The sequence below is a fragment of the Podarcis erhardii genome (assembly GCF_964252035.2).
Source record: "Podarcis erhardii genome assembly, chromosome: 7".
Classification (NCBI taxonomy): domain Eukaryota; kingdom Metazoa; phylum Chordata; class Lepidosauria; order Squamata; family Lacertidae; genus Podarcis; species Podarcis erhardii.
Window position 1 is genome coordinate 88,667,309 of NC_138511.1, and position 20,610 is coordinate 88,687,918.

Sequence of the window (20,610 nt, forward strand, 5' to 3'; positions counted from 1 at the left end):
CTTGCTATTCTGGGAAGGCAGGAGTGAAGAGGTGGCCTCTTGCTCTTCCTGCCTGCCCCAGAGGCCCTCAGCCAAGCCGGCCTCCCCTGAGGGCCCACCTGGACGGCTCGGCACGTGAAATGGGATTTGGTGTTCTTGGTTCTGTGACAGAGAAGGCCAAGTCCTCCTGGGCAGAAAAGAGCTGGCTGGCTGGAGTGCCTTTCTCCAGGAGAGTATCTGCCATACTCCCACGAACACCAGACAGGACCTTTTGGTATTCCAAAAAACCGGGGGCTGGGTCACTCTTTAACCTGAGATGCGACACCTTGGGGTGTATGCAAGCTGACCAACTCATTGTTCTGTGTGCAGCAGCTATGAGGAGGGCAGGCGGCCCCAGGGACCCATGCAGAGGTGCAACAGGCTGCCTCTTTTGTGGGCTCTTGCAACCTGGTCAGCCTGGACCACAGCCAGGGAATGAGGAGATGGCCTCCTGGTTTTCAACTCCTCCACCAGAAGCCAAGGGGCTTGCCAACTTTAGGTGATGGAGTGAGTTGCTGGGGTGTTAATGTGCTGGGGCAGGAAGAAATAAACTCTGCGCTTGCAGTTGGGTAGGGGTCCAGGTAGTGGGGCGTAGTGGTTTGAGTGTCAGCCCAGACCTGGGAGGCCAGTGTTCACAAAAAACCCCTCAGCCATGAGGGGTGGTTGTGAGGATAAAATGGGAAGGAAGCAAACGATGCAGGCCACCTTGAATTTCTAAAAAGTAAAAAGCTGGGGTAAAGGTAAAGGTAAAGGTAAAGGTAAAGGTAAAGGTAAAGGTAAAGGGACCCCTGACCATTAGGTCCAGTCGCAGATGACTCTGGGGTTGTGGCGCTCATCTTGCTTTATTGGCCAAGGGAGCCGGCGTACAGCTTCCGGGTCATGTGGCCATCATGATTAAGCTGCTTCTGGCGAACCAGAGCAGCGCACGGAAATGCCGTTTACCTTTCCGCTGGGAAGGTATTTACTTGCACTTTGACGTGCTTTCAAACTGCTAGGTTGGCAGGAGCAGGGACCGAGCAACGGGAGCTCACCCCGTCGCGGGGATTTGAACCGCCGACCTTCTGATCGGCAAGTCCTGGGCTCTGTGGTTTAACCCACAGCGCCACCTGCGTCCCAAAAAAGCTGGGGTATGAATGCAATAAAAACACAGCCTGTTCCTGTTTCTTTCCTGGGCAGCTCAGCTGGCAAGGAGAGCTACCCGTTGGTGGACGTGGTCTCTCACCTGAGACAAGTCCATTTCACAGAATTTCCGAGTCGGAAAGGGTCCCACGGGTCATCTGGTCCAACCCCCTGCAATGAAGGAATTTGTCCCAGCATCCTCTTTCCAGGCAGGCCAGGTGCCCCTGTGACGCTCCTAAGGCACAAAGGCATGAGCCCTCCCCATGTCTGACCCCTGCAGTTGGGACTCGGAGGGTATACTGCGCCTGCACAAAGAGGCTCCACAGCTATCGTGCCCAATAGCAGTTGCTAAAGGTCCCGTCTGCATCCACAACTTATTCTGGCTCCTGGTCCGTTTGGTTCTGGTCGGAGCTTTGGAAAGCAGTTCCTCCTTCTGGCCAGCTCAGCGTGGCGGGTAGCCCTCTGGCCCAGCCGGCTGCAGAAGCACAGCCTTCCCGCAAAGTCCCTCGCGCACCCCCCCAGCTGGTACGATGTAGACCTTTCCGTCGGCTGCCCGCTTGGGGCTGAAGTCTGTCAGCTGCCCGTTGCTGGCCTCCACCTGGGAGTAGTGCCAAAGCTGGTAGCGGCCGCTCTTGCCCTGCTTGGACAGCAAATACGTCTCTGCTGCGGGAGAGTCCAGCGAGAGGGTCGAGGCCACGGCTGGGCTGGCATGGAAGAGGCCCCGGATCTCCTCGTCCTCCTGGCAGGCGGCCAGCTGGATGCTGTCCTCCAGACCCAGCAGAGCTCCTGGGTAGAAGGAGGGGAAAGAGAGAGGTCAATGAAGGTGACCTGGGTGTGATTGCTGGACAGCCCTGGTCCTGAACTGGCAGCCTTTGGCTTGCAGGGAACCAACTTGGGTTTGTTTTGAACTCAAAGTATGGCCAAGGGGTGCCGAAATCCCAAGGGAGCAGAAAAGACTATTTATGCATGTGACCACAGCTGCTTGGATGCTATTGGCCCAGAGATGGAAAGAAGTCCGTATCAGAAAAGAATGGCAGATTAAGTTGATGGATTATGCCAAAATGGCAAAAATCACCGGAAGAATCAGAAATCAGGAAGACCAAAATTTTAATAAGGAGATTTATAATTTATCTTAAAAACCATTATAAACAGCTAAAATCGTTAGTAGGATTGGTTTAGCACTTGTAGTTTAATGTTGAATTTTGGACATAATGGAGATGTAAAGGATCTGGATTATCATAAAAGACCCACAAAGTCCAGGAGATTCTTTGGAATCTTGTTTTTATGTTGTATGTTGGATAATTGAGTGTAAAGCTTCAATCTGAAAAACCAAATAAATTAGGTAGTAATATTGTGGTTATGGTTTGATAGCTAGATGACAGCGCACAGCAGAAGGAGAGAAACAACAACTCCATGGAAAAAGGGGTGGGAAGTCAACAACAAAAAGAGAAAAGACGTATTTGTGTTTTGACTGTATACGAAAAAACTGTTGAAAATTATAAGTGCAAAAAAAGAAGCCTGTGCTTTAAGCATTTGCTTCAAAGCTAGGGCAGAATAAGTGTCCCGAGCAGGGGATGGTTTGAGAGGTTGCAGGAGAAAGTTGTTGGTGCAGATTGGGGAGTGATATGCCCTGGAACTGAGCTTTGAGCAACTGAGTGCAAGAAGCAGGGGCCTGGGAAGAGCCCAAGGCCCACAGCACCAGCCTGGGCACTGCTGCCCCCTCCTGGGCAGTGCCCTGCCTTGCCAGCAGAGCCACCTCTCTCCACTGGAGCCTCGGAGGAGAGGGAGCAGCCAGGCACCGGCCGGCTCCCTGCGAGGAGAGCTGCAGTGAACTGGGGAACATACCTGAGGCAATGGCCCAGTGAGCCTTGTAGCCGTTCCGGAGGCAGGGCTCGTGGTTGGAGTCTTCGTCGTAGCTGTGCTGGGTGTTAAGGTCCGGGTGAAGAGAGTCTTGCTCACATGGGAAGAGCAGAGGGCAAGGAGGGCCGCTTGGGGCACCTGTCTCACCTGAGAAGCCTGGAAGAGGGCCTGGCAGGAGGGCAGCCCCGGGGGCAAGGCAGACCCAGCCTTGGACCAGCTCATTTGAGCTTGTTTTCTTGCTACTACACTCTAGTGTCCAGATCAGGGGTCAGCAAACTTTTTCAGCAGGGGGCTGGTCTACTGTCCCTCAGACCTTGTGGGGGGCCGGACTATATTTTTTGGGGGGGAAATGAACGAATTCCTATGCCCCACAAATAACCCAGAGATGCATTTTAAATAAAAGCGCACATTCTACTCATGTAAAAACACCAGGCGAGCCCCACAAATAACCCAGAGGTGCATTTTACACATTCTACTCATGTAAAAACACGCCAATTCCCGGACCGTCCATGGGCTGGATTTAGAAGGTGATGGAGCTGGATCCGGCCCCCAGGCCTTAGTTTAGCTACCCATGGTCCAGATCAAGTCATGGGAAGTCACAGTTCTGCTCTCTTCTGCCTTGTCCAGATCCCACCTGGAGTCCTGTGTCCAGTTCTGGACACCAGTTTAAGGAGTTGACCGACAAGCGGGAAAGTGGGGAGAGGAGGGCAACTGAGATTATTTAAGGATCTGGAAGCCAAGCATTATGAGGGGCGCTTGAAGGAGCTGGGTATGTTTAGCCTAGAGAAGAGGAGATTGAGAGGAGATATGAGAGCCATCTTCAGATATCTCAAGGGCTGTCACATGCAGGAGGGAGCAAGCTCGTTTTCTCCTGCTCTGGAGTTAGGTCTTGAACCAATGGCTTCAAGTTACAAGAAAGGAGATTCCAACTAAACATCAGGAAGAGTTTTCTGACAGTAAGAGCTGTTTGGATGGATGGCGGCTAACAGATTGAGGTTGAATCCTGACCAGACAGAAGTACTGTTCTTGGAGGACAGGGGGCGGGCTGGTGTGGAGGACTCCCTGGTCCTGAATAGGGTAACTGTGCCCCTGAAGGACCGGGTGTGCAGCCTGGGAGTCATTCTGGACTCACAGCTGTCCATGGAGGCGCAGGTCAGTTCTGTGTCCAGGGCAGCTGTCTACCAGCTCCATCTGGTATGCAGGCTAAGACCCTACCTGCCCGCGAACTGTCTTGCTAGAGTGGTGCAGGCTCTACTTATCTCCCGCTTGGACTACTGCAATGCACTCTACGTGGGGCTACCTTTGAAGGTGACCCAGAAACTACAACTAATCCAGAACGCGGCAGCTAGACTGGCGACTGGGAGCGGCCGCTGAGACCACATAACACCGGTCTTGAAAGACCTACATTGGCTCCCAGTACGTTTCCAAGCACAGTTCAAAGTGTTGGTATTGATATTTAAAGCCCTAAACGGCCTCGGTCCTGTATACCTGAAGGAGCTTCTCCACCCCCCATCGTTCTGCCCAGACGCTGAGGTCCAACTCCGAGGGCCTTCTGGCGGTTCCCTCATTGTGAGAAGCAAAGCTACAGGGAACCAGGCAGAGGGCGTTCTTGGTAGTGGCGCCCGCCCTGTGGAACACCCTCCCATCAGATATCAAAGAGATAAACAACTACCTGACATTCAGAAGACATCTGAAGGCTCAGGGACGTTTTTAATGTGTGACATCTTAGTGTATTTTTGGTCTTTGTGGAAGCAGCCCAGAGTGGCTGGGGAAACCAAGCCAGATGGGTGGGGTACAAATAATAAACTATTATTATTTGTCTGGAACGGTCTCACTTGAAGGGGGAGGACTTTTCTTCATCAGAGGTTATTAAGCGGTGATCAGAAAGGCAAATGTCAGGGATGATTGTACTGCATTGCTGAGGGTTGGGCTAGATGACCCTGGGGGTCCCTTCCAACCCTACCAGAAGAAAGCAAACATGAGAAGCACCCATCCCAGCTCCCCATATCCCTCCCCTTTCCCACCAGGAAGGATACGGTATCAACACAGGGAAGCCTTGGCTAAGGTGACGAAGGATCCTTTGGTAGTTTTCTCCCCCCAGGCCTCCAGAGAGCAGCTCCGCCTGGCAGGGGAACACCTCCTCAGCTAGCTTGGACATATTGGCAGCTGGAGCAAGAAGACCAAAACGGCAAGGGAAGAGTTGGGGGGCTGGGGTTCTTCCAGAGCAGCATCCAGGCAGGCCCCCCCCCCCCGCCACCACCCTGCCACTCAGTCTCTGCCAGGATCATGCAGGGAGATGACACGGATCACAAGCCAAAATTTGGGCAGCGGTGTCTGCCGTTCCCCTTCTTGGCGACCCACCTGAGAACATTTCCCCCTGGGCTGTGTAGCCTCTCTCCAAAGCCACCTGAACAATTGTCTCCAGGGAAACAGCCTTGGGGGGAGAAAGCAGCGCCCCAGCCATCCACAAGGCCACCAGGCCACACCTGGAGAAGGAGGAGGAGGAGGAGAAGGAAGAAAATCAGAGAGGTTGGACCGCTGTACTAAAATCTGAGCCCTCCTTTTTTTTAAAAAAAGCCTTTTGCAATTTAAAAAAAGCTTTTTGCAATTTTGCAATATAGGGGATTATATGGCGTATTTGGCTGGCACTGTAATATGCTTCTATGTTGGGGATTCCCCATCCTCCTTCTGAGGTGGGGAAGTGCAGGCATTTGGGGCTTATTCTTGGGTTTTTTTGTGTGTGAGAAGATAAAGGAGTGTAGTTTTCTCTGCCATCTGCGGAGTTGGGTTTGGGGAATCCAGATTGGGAGGGTTTGGAATAGGTAGGTTAGTTTTGGGAGGGTGACCATTTTGATCATGGTTATTTTGCCTGGGAGGGTGAAATTCATGTTGTCCCATCTTTTTAGGTCTTTGTTTATTTGCTGTCTTGTAGTTGTGGAAGTATAACTTATTGAGGCTTCTGGCTATTTGTACCCCTAGGTATCTGAACTTGGTGTGGCAAAGTTTTATCTTGGTGACATTAGTGAATTCTTTTGGAGTGTGAGGAGGGGTGTTGAAGCACATAGCTTCTGGCTTTGCAAAATTTACCTGCAGGCCCGACACCATTGTACAGTGGTGCCTCGCAAGATGAAATTAATTCGTTCCGCGAGTCTCTTCATCTTGCGGTTTTTTCGTCTTGCGAAGCACGCCTATTAGCAGCTTAGCGGCTATTAGCGGCTTAGAAAAAGGGGGGGGGAGGGAAAAAACTCGCAAGACGTTTTCGTCTTGCGAAGCAAGCCCATAGGGAAATTTGTCTTGCGAAGCACCTCAAAAGACGGAAAACTCTTTCATCTAGCGAGTTTTTCGTCTTGCGAGGCATTCGTCTTGCGGGGCACCACTGTACTTAAGAACATATGAAGAGGCCGCTGGATCAGGCCAAGGGGGCTCCATCTAGTCCAGCAACCTCTTCTCACACTGGTCAGCCACATGCCCCTTGTGGGGAGGCCACAAGCAGGAGCTCAGAACAAGAGCAGACCCCTCTCCTCCTGCAATTTCCAGCAACTAGTATTCAGAAGAGCTGCTGCCTCCGACAGTGGAGGGCAGAGCAGAGCCAGCTTGGCTAGGAGCCATCGATAGCCATGAATTTTCCCAATTCTCTTTTAAAGCCATCCTAGTTGGGGGCCCTCACTGATTCCTGTGGGAGGCAGTTCCAAAGTTTAACTGTGTGTTGCATGAAGATATACTTCCTTTCACCTGACCTGAATCTTCCAACGCTCAACTTCATCGGAGGCCCACAAATTCCAGTGGGATGAGAGAGGGAGAAAAACCATTTCTCTATCCACTTTCTGCATGCCTGCATTTCATAAACTTCTCTCGTGTTGCCTCCTGCTGGACATTTTCCTAAACTGAAATGTTTATTGCACTTCCTTCTTGTTTTCCTAGCCTTGCCCGTGAAGGTGAGAAGGGGAAGGAGCAAAGCAGTGCTAGAACGCCCCATCCTCTTGGCATCTGTGACCCTCAGGGTCCCTTAAAGGTAAAGGTAAAGGGACCCCTGACCATTAGGTCCAGTTGTGGCCGACTCTGGGGTTGCGACGCTCATCTCGCTTTATTGACTGAGGGAGCCGGCATACAGCTTCCTGGTCATGTGGCCAGCATGACTAAGCCGCTTCTGGCGAACTAGAGCAGCGTATGGAAAGGCTGTTTACCTTCCCGCCAGAGTGGTACCTATTTATCTACTTGCACTGTGACGTGCTTTCAAACTGCTAGGTTGGCAGGAGCAGGGACCGAGCAATGGGAGCTCACCCTGTCGCAGGGTTTCGAACCGCCGACCATCTGGTCGGCAAGTCCTAGGCTCTGTGGTTTAACCCACAGGGTCCCTTACAACTCTATAATTCTACAGTTCTAAGAACTGGCTCAGTTAGCACTGCCCCCTGGGTGGACCAGGCAAGGACTTGGACGCCTGTACTAGTTTTTGACCCTGGCAGGAATGTATATTCCCCAGGGGTATCATCTCTCGTGCGGCCATTTAGAATGTGTAAACTTAGCTGCTTCAAAAATTTGAAAAGACAGGCACTGGCGTAGTTTGAATATTGGTCCTTAGATATCCTTGGGTCTGCAAGGTTTCTGAGCTAGACGTCTTGGGAAACCTGATTTTGCACCTGTATTTGGTTGCTAAACTGGAGTCATCTGGCCCTAGCCTTGCATTTAGATCACCCACCAGCAGGACCTTTGCCCCCGGGACTTGGACGCTTGCTTTCACACAAAGAAAACTGTACTTTCAGTGCAGCGATGAAATATACACAACCCTGAAACATCCCATCTAAAAGCAGAGGGCTGGAACCCAGGTTCAAGCCCCTTCTCCAGTCTGAGAAGCTACAGAGCCCTCTAATTCACAGGGCTATTATGGGGATAAAACACTGTGTTGTGCTCCTTGGAGGAGGGGTAAACTATTAACACAATTCCGGAGTGCATGAAAAGGTATGGAGTGGTTGTGCAGCATAGTTCAAACTCCCACCTTCTCAGCAGGTTGCTACTTCACCTTTTCCTTTTGCAGTAAAGAATAAATCCCATACTCACTGGGGGCCTTCTTGGATTAAGGAAGACACGGGGTGGTTGAAAAGGAGCCACTTCAAATGCATGCTGAAGCTGGAAGAGAGAGAGGGGGGAAAAATAGAAAGAGTCCCTTAAGAGCCACTTAGAGGGCCAGCCCAACATTAGCAGCACTTTCGCCCCCTGCATAATTAACAAGGCTCTTCTCCCCAAACACTTAATAGGAGCAATTTAGGGAAGCTGCCTCTTGGGGGTGGGGGGTGCTCCGTGGCTTACAGGAAATGGAAATGGCAGCAGTGCGAAACTGGAGCCCTAATGAGACAAAATGGACCACGTTAAAAGGCAAGCATCCTCTTTCCAAGCGGAGAGAACTTTTTGGAAGTAGAACATTTCAGTGGCACGTTGCAAATGAAACCATCATGGATGTAAGCCCCTAATCAAGCATTAAGAGAAATTGACTCGGGAAATGGTGCAAGGTGCCCCCCCCCCGGAATGTTTTCAGCAGCATTTGCATTGACACAGAGCTTCTCTTTTGTCCAAGCTGCTCACGCCAAATATAGATGCCGCAAGTTCAGGCTGATGGTTGCGAAGCCAATCTGCCGTTTTTAAAGCAAAATAGTCATAAAAGTCTGAGCAATGAAGCTTGTAGACATCGTAGACATCACAGCATCTCAATAGTGCCAGGGTTATTAAGTCTACTGGCAATCTTTGCCAAGTGGATTCAGTCTGAAGAAGCTTGACTAGATTATGCGTCATTCTACAATTCCATGATTCTAGAAATCACACAATCCTAAGCTTTTAAGAAAGCATATGGTGCAGTTTGCATTTCCGTATTTTAAATGAAACCAAGGAATGTAGACAGACTGCCTCTGGACCCGGAGGTCCCCAGCTCTCCAGCTGTTTTGGGACTACAATTCCCATGATCCCTGACCACTCGTCCTGTTAGCTAGGGATGACGGGAGTTGTTGTCCCAAAGCATCTGGAGGGCTGAGTTTGGGGGTGCTTGCATATGAACATAAGAAGAGCCTGGCTGCTGGATCAGGCCAGCATCCTGTTCTGACAGTGGCCAACCAGATGACTCTTTGGGGAAGCCCCCAAGCAGGGCCGGTGCACCAGCCCTGCAGTTTCAGAAGCATTGCTGCCTCTAAAGAGCCATCCGCAGACAGCCCTCTCCTCTTCCACGCATGTGTCTTATCTCACGTGAAACCACTGGCATCCAAGGCATTTTCACCAGGACCTATTGCATGGGCAGCAAGACTCTGATGATGGTGATAACGATAATGATAATAATACAGTCATACCTCGGGTTACAGACGCTTCAGGTTGCGTTTTTTTGGGTTGCGGACCACTGAAACCTGGAAGTACTGGAACAGGTTACTTCCCGGTTTCGGCAGTCGTGCATGCGCAGAAGCACTAAATCATGCTTTGTGCCTGCGCAGCAGTGCAACACAACTTTTGTGGCAATCATGCAGGGCCCCCGAACATTTGACGGTCTATTGACCCTGTGCCACCACTTGTAATTGCTTTCTTCGCTGCCACCAACCCGTTTCTCACGGGTACACACGGAGTCCAGTCAGTTGTTAACATTAACAAATAATCAAGTTTATTTTTATAGGCATGAATAAGCTTATAGTCACAGTTAATTTTTCTTGGCAGTTTCTTAATCTTAGTTCCTTAACCGTCCTTTTCGTTCCTAACAACTTCAAACTGATTATCCCAACTGACTCCACCTAACAATTCCTCTCACCACACAACTCGACCAACCCACAGACTATTCCTCCCTCCTCCTCCTTCAACCGAATCGCAACCCGCGTGTACGCAGATGCGGGTTGGGAATGTGCATCCTCCACGGATCACGTTCGAAACCCGAGCGTCCACTGTACCCACTCCTCTGACTGTGTGACTGAGAGGCAGGGACCCCCACCCACCCACGACCCCCCACAACTGTACCCCACTCCTCTGACTGTGTGGCAGCTGCCCCTCTCCTTCCTCTGAGACAAGGAGGGAGAACAGCACTCTAGGCAGCACTGCAGAGACATGAAAAGCGCCCCTCCTGACCCCCACTGAGAGGCAGGGACCCCCACCCATGACCCCCCACAACTGTACCCCACTCCTCTGACTGTGGCAGCTGCCCATCTCCTTCCTCCGAGACAAGGGGAGAGAGCAGCACTCTGGCGCCCCTCCTGACCCCCACTGAGAGGCAGGGACCCCCACCCACCCATGACCCCCCACAACTGTACCCCACTCCTCTGACTGTGTGGCAGCTGCCCCTCTCCTTCCTGAGACAAGGAGGGAGAACAGCACTCTAGGCAGCACCGCAGAGACGTGGAAAGCGCCCCTCCTGACCCCCACTGAGAGGCAGGGACCCCCACCCACCCACGACCCCCCCCAACCGTACCCCACTCCTCTGACTGTGTGGCAGCTGCCCCTCTCCTTCCTCCGAGACAAGGGGAGAGAGCAGCACTCTGGCGCCCCTCCTGACCCCCACTGAGAGGCAGGGACCCCCACTGAGAGGCAGGGACCCCCACCCACCCACGATCCCCCCAACTGTACCCCACTCCTCTGACTGTGTGGCAGCTGCCCCTCTCCTTCCTCCGAGACAAGGGGAGAGAGCAGCACTCTGGCGCCCCTCCTGACCCCCACTGAGAGGCAGGGACCCCCACCCACCCACGACCCCCCCCAACTGTACCCCACTCCTCTGACTGTGTGGCAGCTGCCCCTCTCCTTCCTCCGAGACAAGGGGAGAGAGCAGCACTCTGGCGCCCCTCCTGACCCCCACTGAGAGGCAGGGACCCCCACCCACCCACGATCCCCCCAACTGTACCCCACTCCTCTGACTGTATGGTAGATGCCCCTCTCCTTCCTCCGAGACAAGGGGAGAGAGCAGCACTCTGGCGCCCCTCCTGACCCCCACTGAGAGGCAGGGACCCCCACCCACCCACGACCCCCCCCCAACTGTACCCCACTCCTCTGACTGTGTGGCAGCTGCCCCTCTCCTTCCTCCGAGACAAGGGGAGAGAGCAGCACTCTGGCGCCCCTCCTGACCCCCACTGAGAGGCAGGGACCCCCACCCACCCACGACCCCCCCCAACTGTACCCCACTCCTCTGACTGTGTGGCAGCTGCCCCTCTCCTTCCTCCGAGACAAGGGGAGAGAGCAGCACTCTGGCGCCCCTCCTGACCCCCACTGAGAGGCAGGGACCCCCACCCAGCCACGACCCCCCCCCAACTGTACCCCACTCCTCTGACTGTGTGGCAGCTGCCCCTCTCCTTCCTCCGAGACAAGGGGAGAGAGCAGCACTCTGGCGCCCCTCCTGACCCCCACTGAGAGGCAGGGACCCCCACCCACCCACGATCCCCCCAACTGTACCCCACTCCTCTGACTGTATGGTAGATGCCCCTCTCCTTCCTCCGAGACAAGGGGAGAGAGCAGCACTCTGGCGCCCCTCCTGACCCCCACTGAGAGGCAGGGACCCCCACCCACCCACGACCCCCCCCCAACTGTACCCCACTCCTCTGACTGTGTGGCAGCTGCCCCTCTCCTTCCTCCGAGACAAGGGGAGAGAGCAGCACTCTGGCGCCCCTCCTGACCCCCACTGAGAGGCAGGGACCCCCACCCACCCACGACCCCCCCCAACTGTACCCCACTCCTCTGACTGTGTGGCAGCTGCCCCTCTCCTTCCTCCGAGACAAGGGGAGAGAGCAGCACTCTGGCGCCCCTCCTGACCCCCACTGAGAGGCAGGGACCCCCACCCAGCCACGACCCCCCCCCAACTGTACCCCACTCCTCTGACTGTGTGGCAGCTGCCCCTCTCCTTCCTCCGAGACAAGGGGAGAGAGCAGCACTCTGGCGCCCCTCCTGACCCCCACTGAGAGGCAGGGACCCCCACCCACCCACGATCCCCCCAACTGTACCCCACTCCTCTGACTGTATGGTAGATGCCCCTCTCCTTCCTCCGAGACAAGGGGAGAGAGCAGCACTCTGGCGCCCCTCCTGACCCCCACTGAGAGGCAGGGACCCCCCCACGACCCCCCCCAGGCGCTCCCCACCTGGCCCTGCGGCGCCTCAGGAGCTCCCGAACACCGTCCTGGTCCCCAGGGTCCACTTGCTCCAGCGCGGCCTTGAGGAGCTGAGCCCCACATAGCCTGGGGGGCGGCGGAGGAGGGGGCGGCGGGGGTGGGGGAGGGGGCAAGGGTGCTGCTGCAGCCGCCTGGGGGGCTCTGGACATGCTTCTGCTTAGCAGGGGCCTGGGAGGCCTTTTGCATCGGGAGGGTCCATGGGTGACCCCAAGGAAAGAGGGGTCACAGGTCAAAGGTCACGCCGGTCTCTGGAGTTGAGATCTGGGCATGAGGCAATGGGAGGGTCGCTCTGCGTGACGCTTATTCTCACCGCCGCATCTTCTCTCGCCCGGCTCGCGTGCTATTACGTCATCAACAGGCGACAACGCAGCCAGCCGCCGCCTCTCCGCCCCACAAATGCCCGCTTTTTCCTTCAACAAATCAGCGAACAAGGACTCCGGGACCGGGGTGACTGGCAGGCGGTTTGGCCCTATCGGCGGACGCTGAAGGAGCGCCCAATCAGAACTTCTGTTTGGAAATGGGCGGGGGCAGAAGCGAGACCGCCGCGTCGTTAGGGGGCGGGGAAGAGGGAGAAGACGGAGCCCCCAGGCAACCTCTGATTGGGCAGCGCGGAGCCCAAGAGAATAAACGCAGTTACGCGGTATGCTGATTGGGGAGTCCGAACTGGGAGGCGTGGCTTGGTTCCGCGCGCCGTGAAAGGAGGAGGCGTCTTTCTTTCTCCTCGTCGGCTGCCGCCTGCGCTGGGCCTGCGTCGAATCGGTGAGGCATCGGGCGTCGGGGGGGCCATCGGGGCGGGAGGCGACGCGGAGCCGGGAATGGCGGGCCGGGCCTTCCTGGCAGCAGCGCGGTTTTTGTCCCGCGGTCCATTTTTCGATGCCGGCAGCGGGCGGAGGCGCCGCAACATCCGGGCATTTCCCCCTGCTTCTCGGCCCCCGACATCCGGGCATCCGCCGTTGCTCCGCTTGCCTTAACATCCGGGGCTTTCGGCCTGTGCCTGATCCAGCAGCCAGGCTCTTCTTGGGTCAATGTGGAACCTCCAGGTCCAGCGGCAGTCTATCTGGATTGCCAGGTTCTTTGGAGCATTTGGCCCCTGGGAGAAGTGGAGGCTGGGCTACATCATCAACATTTTATTTGTATGCCGCCTTTCCACAGTTAAAACAATGCTCAAGGCGGCTTACAATATGAAAAGATTTACATAACTACAAATATAGCAAAATAGTCATAAAATTTTTTAATTATGGTGCTAGAGGAGAGTCCCATGGACATCAAGAAGATCCAACCTCTCCATTCTGAAGGAAATCAGCCCTGAGTGCTCCCTGGAAGGACAGATCCTGAAGCTGAGGCTCCAAGACTTTGGCCACCTCATGAGAAGAGAAGACTCCCTGGAAAAGACCCTGATGCTGGGAAAGATGGAGGGCGCAAGGAGAAGGGGACGACAGAGGACGAGATGGTGGGACAGTGTTCTCGAAGCTACCAGCATGAGTTTGACCAAACTGCGGGAGGCAGTGGAAGACAGGAGTGGCTGGCGTGCTCTGGTCCAGGGGGTCACGAAGAGGCGGACACGACTAAACAACAACAGTACTGTCCATGTAGCCAGGCTGTGGCTCTCCAGCAGTCATAAAATCACAGGAATGTCGAGCTGGAAGGGATCCCAAGGATCATCTAGCCCAACCCCTTGCAGTGCAGGAATCTCGGCTGGTCTTCTTCCCCGGCCTGGCTAAGAGACGCCAGCAGAGATTGAACCCACCACCTTCTGTGGATCCCAAAGTGGGCTGCGGCCAACCCCATCCACCCCGGGGTGGAATGAGACTCCCTGGGGGCGGGGGGGTTTCTCTGTTTTTTAAAAAAATTAATTTGCATACATCCAAAGATCACAGGGCAGTTCACGTCATAAAGAACCAAACAATACGAGAACACAAAATACGTAAAAACCCAAGTAGCTGAACCAAATAGTTTTAACTGGATTTTGAATACATGCGCAATGAATCATCACCGTTTTGTTTTGGATTTTATGGCGCTCTTATCTTCCTAAGAAGGCCATGCAAATCGCTGTTCTGAACAATGCTTTCCATAGGGTCAGGAAGGGCTCACAGGGGGTGAGTATGGAACCGAGGGGGTTTGGATGGGCCCCCCCCAAAAAGTCTGGGAACCACTGGCCTAATTGAAGATGCAAAAAGCCAAAAGGGACTGGTATAGGCATCCTGCACAAAGCCTGGAGGCCACCACTGAAGGGGCCCTGCCTCTTTATTCCTGCTTTTCCAGGGGGTGGACTAAATGACTCTAGGGGACCCTTCTTCACTCGCAGCCCCCACCCCAGGCAGGCCACGGCGCTCCTACTTTCGTCCCCACCCCACCTCACAACTAAATGACAACAATAAAAGTCATAAAAAGAAAATACATTAAAAGCTACATAACCAAACTGAACAATTTCCACATTAAAATAAAGACACAAAGTTAATATCGGTAATATCAGTTAATATCAGTAACAACGGCAAAAACTTCCAACGAAACTTCTCCCACATTACCCCAATCCTTGCTGGGCAGCAGCCACAAAAGCAATCCTTATGAGGCCTGTCAGGCCTTACCTTGGGACAGGTGGAGAGAGGCAGGAACAGGGCCCTCAGGCACTCAGCAGGGGAGTCCTCCCTGGGCAGCTTGGCCCCCCATGGCATGATCCACATGATGTTGTTCTTAGGCTCTTATCTCCCTCTTTCCTGTTTATTGGAGCCACGCAGGAGGGAAAAGGGCCAAATTTCCCTATAACTTCTGCCTCATCTGGGAGCCAGTGTGGTGTAGTGTTTAAGAGCGGTGGACTCGTAATCTGGTGAACCGGGTTTGCTTCCCCGCTCCTCTACATGCAGCTGCTGGGTGACCATGGGCCAGTCACACTTCTCGGAAGTCTCTCAGCCCCACTCACCTCACAGAGTGTTTGTTGTGGGGGAGGAAGAGAAAGGAGATTGTGAGCTGCTTTGAGACTCCTTCGGGTAGTGATAAAGTGGGATATCAAATCCAAATTATTATTCTTCATCTGGAATAGAAAGCTGTTTTGCCTTGCTCAGGAGGGTCTGCATTAATGCTTTCTGAGAAAGTTCCAGCTTTTGGGGGTGGGGGCAGACTTGGCAGCAGCTGTGTCTACTTTTGCAGAAGTATCTCCGTTGTTCAGAAAGGTGTCCCATTTCTTCCTGTTCTGACAAGTTTTGTTTTGCCCCTCCAGAGTCTGCTGTTGACGGTGTGGTCGCGATGGCTGTCCCCGAAACGCGGCCCAATCACACCATCTACATTAACAATCTCAACGAGAAAATCAAGAAAGATGGTGAGAGGCTGTTTATTCCTCCTTTGTTTTTGTTTTTTAAATAAATTTTTATTAAGATTTTAAAGGTTACAAAAAGAAAAAAAGACAATCAAAAAAGAAAAAGAAAAAAAACACGTCTTCGAAAAACAGAAAAAAGAAAAACATAAAAAAACAAATCAAACCTTTAAGTCACTTATTTACATTCACTTATTTCCTTGACTTCCTCACACCTCCCATTTTTGTATTTCAATTCAATTAAATATTCCAGCAAATCCTTCCAACTTATTCCTCCTTTGTTTCTTAGTGGCTCACATCTCACATACTGTCCCAATTTCCTGAATTTTGCACAAAGAAGGTTGAGGTGCTTTGGCTCCCAACTTCCCTCTGTAGTACTGGGAGTATTTTGAGTGTTGTGAGTGCCCATCACGGTATGTAAATTGGCAGGGTGCAGGTTCCAGTTGTTTGTTTTGGCCATTTTTAATTGCAATTCTGCTTGGACCTTTTGACCACTGCAGCACCTCGGGTGCAGTTGTGCTATCTTAGAAGAATTAGCTGTGGGATCCCAGAGCGAGTAATCTTCATAAAAAGGGGAGGGGTAGGGAAGGAAGGGGAATAAAAGATCAGGCTAAGTTCAAGTTGAAAGCCAGGTGGAATAGCTCTGTCTTACAGGCCCTGCGGAAGAAGGTTAAATCCTGCAGGGCCCTGGTCTCATGGGACAGAGCATTCCACCAGGTCGGAGCCATCACTGAAAAGGCCCTGGCCCTGGTGGGGAGATAATCTGACTTCCTTAGGGCCTGGGACCTCTAAACTATGGTTATTCGTGGACCTTAAGGTCCTCTGCAGGCCTACCAGGAGAGGCTGTCCTGTATGGTGTCTGCATTGTGTGTTTTCCTCCCTGGCCAACCAAGCGCTCCTCTTTCTACTCCCAGAGGATCCAGTATGCCAAATCTGACTCTGACATCATTGTCAAGATGAAGGGCATGTTTGTGGAGCGGGACCGCAAGCGAGAGAATGTACAGTGGAGCCTCGGGTCACGTTGCCTCCGGCTTACGTCACCCTTGGCTTGCAGCCTGCGCAAACCCGGAAATACCGGAACAAGTTACTTGCGGGTTTGTGCCATTTGCACATGCGCAGAAGTGCTAAATCCTGGGTGTGCAGACGCGATGCTTTGGGTTGCGTCGTTTTCGGGTTGCGGCAGGGCCTCCAGAACAGATCCCCCACCGTAACCCAAGGTTCCGCTGTAAAACAAAATAATGGAACTTATTTGCTGAATGCCCACTGCTGGTCCCATGCTGTGCAGGGTTATATAAACCAAGATCAGCACTTTGAACTTGGCAGTCAGCAGCCAAAGTTGGTGCAGCTGCAGCTGCCGCATTGAATGAGCCGCACACAGAGGTAGCTGGCCTGAGGCTGCCAAGCTGCATTCGGTTGGCCTCCTGCCGTGCGGCAAAGCCCAGGAAGGACCCCCCTCTGTGCTCCCTTCCAAGAGGCACAGGGAGGGCAATTTCTGTGCACCTGCCAGCAGAAGACTCCCCAGGGAGGCTTGCCCGGCACCAACACTGCCATCCTTCCAGCACCAAGGAAAGACCTTTATATTCTCCAGGGTGCTTAGACACGTTTCCTGGGGTCAAAGTGTAACTGTGGGTAATCTGCTTCCCCCCTCTTTAGAGCTGAAGAAATCCCTCTATGCCATTTTCTCCCAGTTTGGCCAGATCCTCGACATCCTGGTCTCCCGCAGCCTGAAAATGCGGGGACAGGCCTTTGTCATCTTCAAGGAGATCAGCAGCGCAACCAACGCCTTGCGCTCCATGCAGGGCTTCCCCTTTTACGACAAGCCCATGGTAAGTGGGGGCTGCTTCTGTGGGGTGAGGCCTCCTTCTTTGCTCCTTGGCGAAGAGGGAAAGGCCCACCTAGGTTGAGTTTTCTTGCAGTCTCCTTAGCGTTTGGAGGTCCTCATTCGTTTTGGGTTCTGGCAGGCCTGGTTATAATAATAATAATAATTTTTTATTTATACCCCACCCTTCCCGTTTCAAAAACCGGGCTCAGGGTGGCTAACAACAAATTTAAAACACTTAACAGATGCAACAAAAAACAAAAAATGCAGTATAAAACATGAATAACGATAAATTCAGAATTCAAAAATCAATTTAGGGGGGAAATCCATCCAATAAACATTAGATGATCACCAGGGCTAGCTGGCTAAATTAGTCCTACTTGGGCCAGCGTGGTGACCAGGGGAGAATTAGCTGTGGGATCCCAGAGCGGGTAATCTTCATAAAAAGGGGAGGGGGAAGGAAGGAAGGGGAATAAAAGATCAGGCTAAGTTCAAGTTGAAAGCCAGGCGGAATAGCTCTGTCTTACAGGCCTGATGGAAGGAGGTCAAATCCTGCAGGGCCCTGGTCTCATGGGACAGAGCATTCCACCAGGTCGGAGCTATCGCTGAGAAGGCTCTGGCCCTGGCGGAGGATAATCTAACTTCTTTAGGGCCCGGGACCTCTAAGCTATGATTATTCATGGACCTTAAGGTTCTCTGCAGGCCTACCAGGAGAGGCTGTCCCGTATGGTGTCTGCATTGTGCGTTTTCCTCCCTGGCCAACCAAGCGCTCCTCTTTCCACCCCCCAGAGGATCCAGTATGCCAAATCCGACTCTGACATCATCGCCAAGATGAAGGGCACGTTTGTGGAGCGGGACCGCAAGCGAGAGAAACGGAAGCCCAAAGGCCAGGAGGTGCCAGCCGCCAAGAAGCAGATCCCTGGGGGAGCGGCACCAGTGGCCCCTGCCGTCCAAGGCGCTGTGCCGGTGAGTATCCGGACCCGGGTGCCCACAAGGCGTTCTCCTTCCTTCCCATCTGCTGGGCCTGGGAGGGGGCAGTAATATTCCAACAGAATATTAAAATACAGTAACCTATTAAGCATTAAAAGCTTCCCTAAACAGGGCTGCCCAGAAATAGTACCTTGGGTTAAGAACTTTGCTTCAGGATGAGAACAGAAATCGTGCTCCGGGGCGCGGCAGCAGCAGGAGGCCCCATTAGCTAAAGTGGTCTTCAGGTTAAGAACAGTTTCAGGTTAAGAACGGATCTCCAGAACGAATTAAGTACTTAACCCGAGGTGCCAATGTAGGTTATATCTGATGGGAGGGTTTCCACAGGGCGGGCACCACCACCGAGAAGGCCCTCTGCCTGGTTCCCCGTAGCTTTGCTTCTCGCAATGTGGGAAGCGCCAGAAGGCCCTCAGCACTGGGCCTTAGTGTTCGGGCAGAACGATGGGGGTGGAGACGCTCCTTCAGGTATACTGGACCAAGCCCATTTAGGGCTTGAAAGGTCAGCACCAGCACTTTGAATCCCTTCTGCTCCCTCTGTCCTTTTAGTGGGTTGAACCGAGCAGAGAGGGGGCTCCTGGGAAGCCCAGAGCACTTGCAGTTTGTCACACGCGTGTGTTTGCTCTCTCTGCCTCTGTAGGGCATGCCGCCCATGAACCAGGCCCCTCGTATGATGCACCACATTCCAGGCCAGCCGCCCTACATGCCCCCTCCGGGAATGATGCCTCCCCCAGGCATGGCACCTGGCTCCATCCCTCCGGGGGCGATGCCACCGCAACAGATGCTGCCTGGCCAGATGGCTCCAGCCCAGCCGGTGAGTGGGGATGGGGAGAGGACTGCCCAAGGCTGGGCGGGGTAGAACCACAATGCAGAACCCACTTGGTTTGGTGGGTCTGGCACTGATCTGCCATCAGGCAAGACAGTGGGCCTGTGAAGTTGTGGGTGAGATGGGAGCAGGGTGGGGCATTGGCAAGAAAGGCCTAGCCACGCCTGGGGGTGGGGGGCAACCTGCCTCCCCTGCCCTGAGGCCTTGGGGTTTCTTGGAGTTTTCAATATGTCTGGATCTTTCTGCCTCTTTGCAGCTGTCAGAAAATCCTCCAAATCACATCTTGTTCCTCACCAACTTGCCGGAAGAGACGAACGAATTGATGCTCTCCATGCTTTTCAATCAGTAAGTACCTGGCTGTGTTTCTCGCCACTAGGAGGGGCAGATGGAAGTTTCCGGTCTGCGGTGCTCTCTGGGGAAGGCAAAGCTGGGACCACCGGGGAAGGCTTGCTCGGTGGTTGTGACAGTTGTGTTGTGGGTCTTCTTCAGTTAACCACACCAGTTGTGTTAAGACAGCTTTAGTTGGTTAAAGCAGCCGCCGCTGGGGGACCCACAAAAGCTCTGCTGCTGAGCCAGAATTCCTTCCTGCCCACCATGCCCACATATTCCCCCCCCCAAAAAAAATCCTTTTTCCAAGCCCCTGAGCAACACTTCCAGTTCCCCTCTCCATCTCCTCATTCCTTCCTCCCCCTCCATCTTTGCCCTTGGACCGGGGTCCGTCCTGGTCTTCCATTTCCATGTTGCCCCCCTTTCTCTCCACTTTCCACCCTCTGGTTCCCATGTTGGGGCAAAGCCTTCAGCTCCTCTTGCTCCCCCCCCCCCTTCTCCAGGTTCCCAGGCTTCAAGGAAGTGCGTCTGGTTCCCGGGCGCCACGACATCGCCTTTGTGGAGTTTGACAACGAGGTTCAGGCTGGAGCCGCCCGTGACGCTCTCCAGGGATTCAAGATCACGCAGAACAACGCCATGAAGATCTCCTTTGCTAAGAAGTGATGCCTCCGCTGTCCCTGGGCAACTCTCCCCCTGCCCTTTCTAGTTAGTGCCTGTGAAATGGTTTGGGGGGCGGGGCTGTTGTTCTGTTCTGTTCTGCGAGGTAAGTGGTGTGTGTGTGTGCATGAGAGTGAGAGGGAGCCCAGCAGCACAAAAGGGCAGCCAGATCTTGCTGTTCCTGAGCCAAGAGACCCAGACAAGCTGCCCCCTGGCTACTCTTGGGGACTTGGAAGAGTGTGTGTGTGTGTGTGTGTGTGTACACAGGCAGCTGGGGATAGTAGCCGACTCCTTGCAAAAGCATTGTACCCAGGGTCTGACGGCCAGACATTGCACCTGGAGCTTTTCTGTTTTGCAATAAAACAACCACCGGTTTATTTTTCACCTTGGACTTTGGCTTTTATTAACTGGAGACTCCCGGGTCGTCTTCTTTGGAGGGGGCTGCACACCGTATTTCCACACACAATCCGCCTTGCAAAGAGCGCACTGACTATTACTGGCCTGTCCTCCCAAACGGACCAAAGTTAGTCACGGAAACTTAGAGGAGATTCTTAACACGTCAGGGGCAAGTAGCTACGTGGGTGTT

At 53.5% G+C, this 20,610-nt stretch overlaps 2 protein-coding genes across 2 annotated transcripts; one reads left to right on the forward strand and one right to left on the reverse strand.

Annotated features, from left to right (window-relative positions):
- Positions 1-1,077: 1,077 nt before the first annotated feature.
- On the reverse strand, positions 1,078-12,341 carry ACTMAP (actin maturation protease). The gene is made up of 6 exons (XM_081869468.1): positions 12,075-12,341; positions 8,053-8,121; positions 5,359-5,483; positions 5,034-5,163; positions 2,983-3,053; positions 1,078-1,923 (listed from the first exon to the last, which is right to left on the reverse strand). The coding sequence occupies exons 1-6, from the start codon at positions 12,251-12,253 to the stop codon at positions 1,580-1,582; spliced, it is 918 nt and encodes a 305-aa protein (XP_081725594.1). The 5' UTR covers positions 12,254-12,341; the 3' UTR covers positions 1,078-1,579.
- A 406-nt stretch (positions 12,342-12,747) lies between these two features.
- Positions 12,748-20,408, forward strand: SNRPA (small nuclear ribonucleoprotein polypeptide A). Its single transcript, XM_081869522.1, has 7 exons — positions 12,748-12,863; positions 15,319-15,417; positions 17,065-17,237; positions 18,020-18,196; positions 18,855-19,028; positions 19,297-19,385; positions 19,871-20,408. The coding sequence occupies exons 2-7, from the start codon at positions 15,345-15,347 to the stop codon at positions 20,028-20,030; spliced, it is 846 nt and encodes a 281-aa protein (XP_081725648.1). The 5' UTR covers positions 12,748-12,863; positions 15,319-15,344; the 3' UTR covers positions 20,031-20,408.
- Positions 20,409-20,610: the final 202 nt, after the last annotated feature.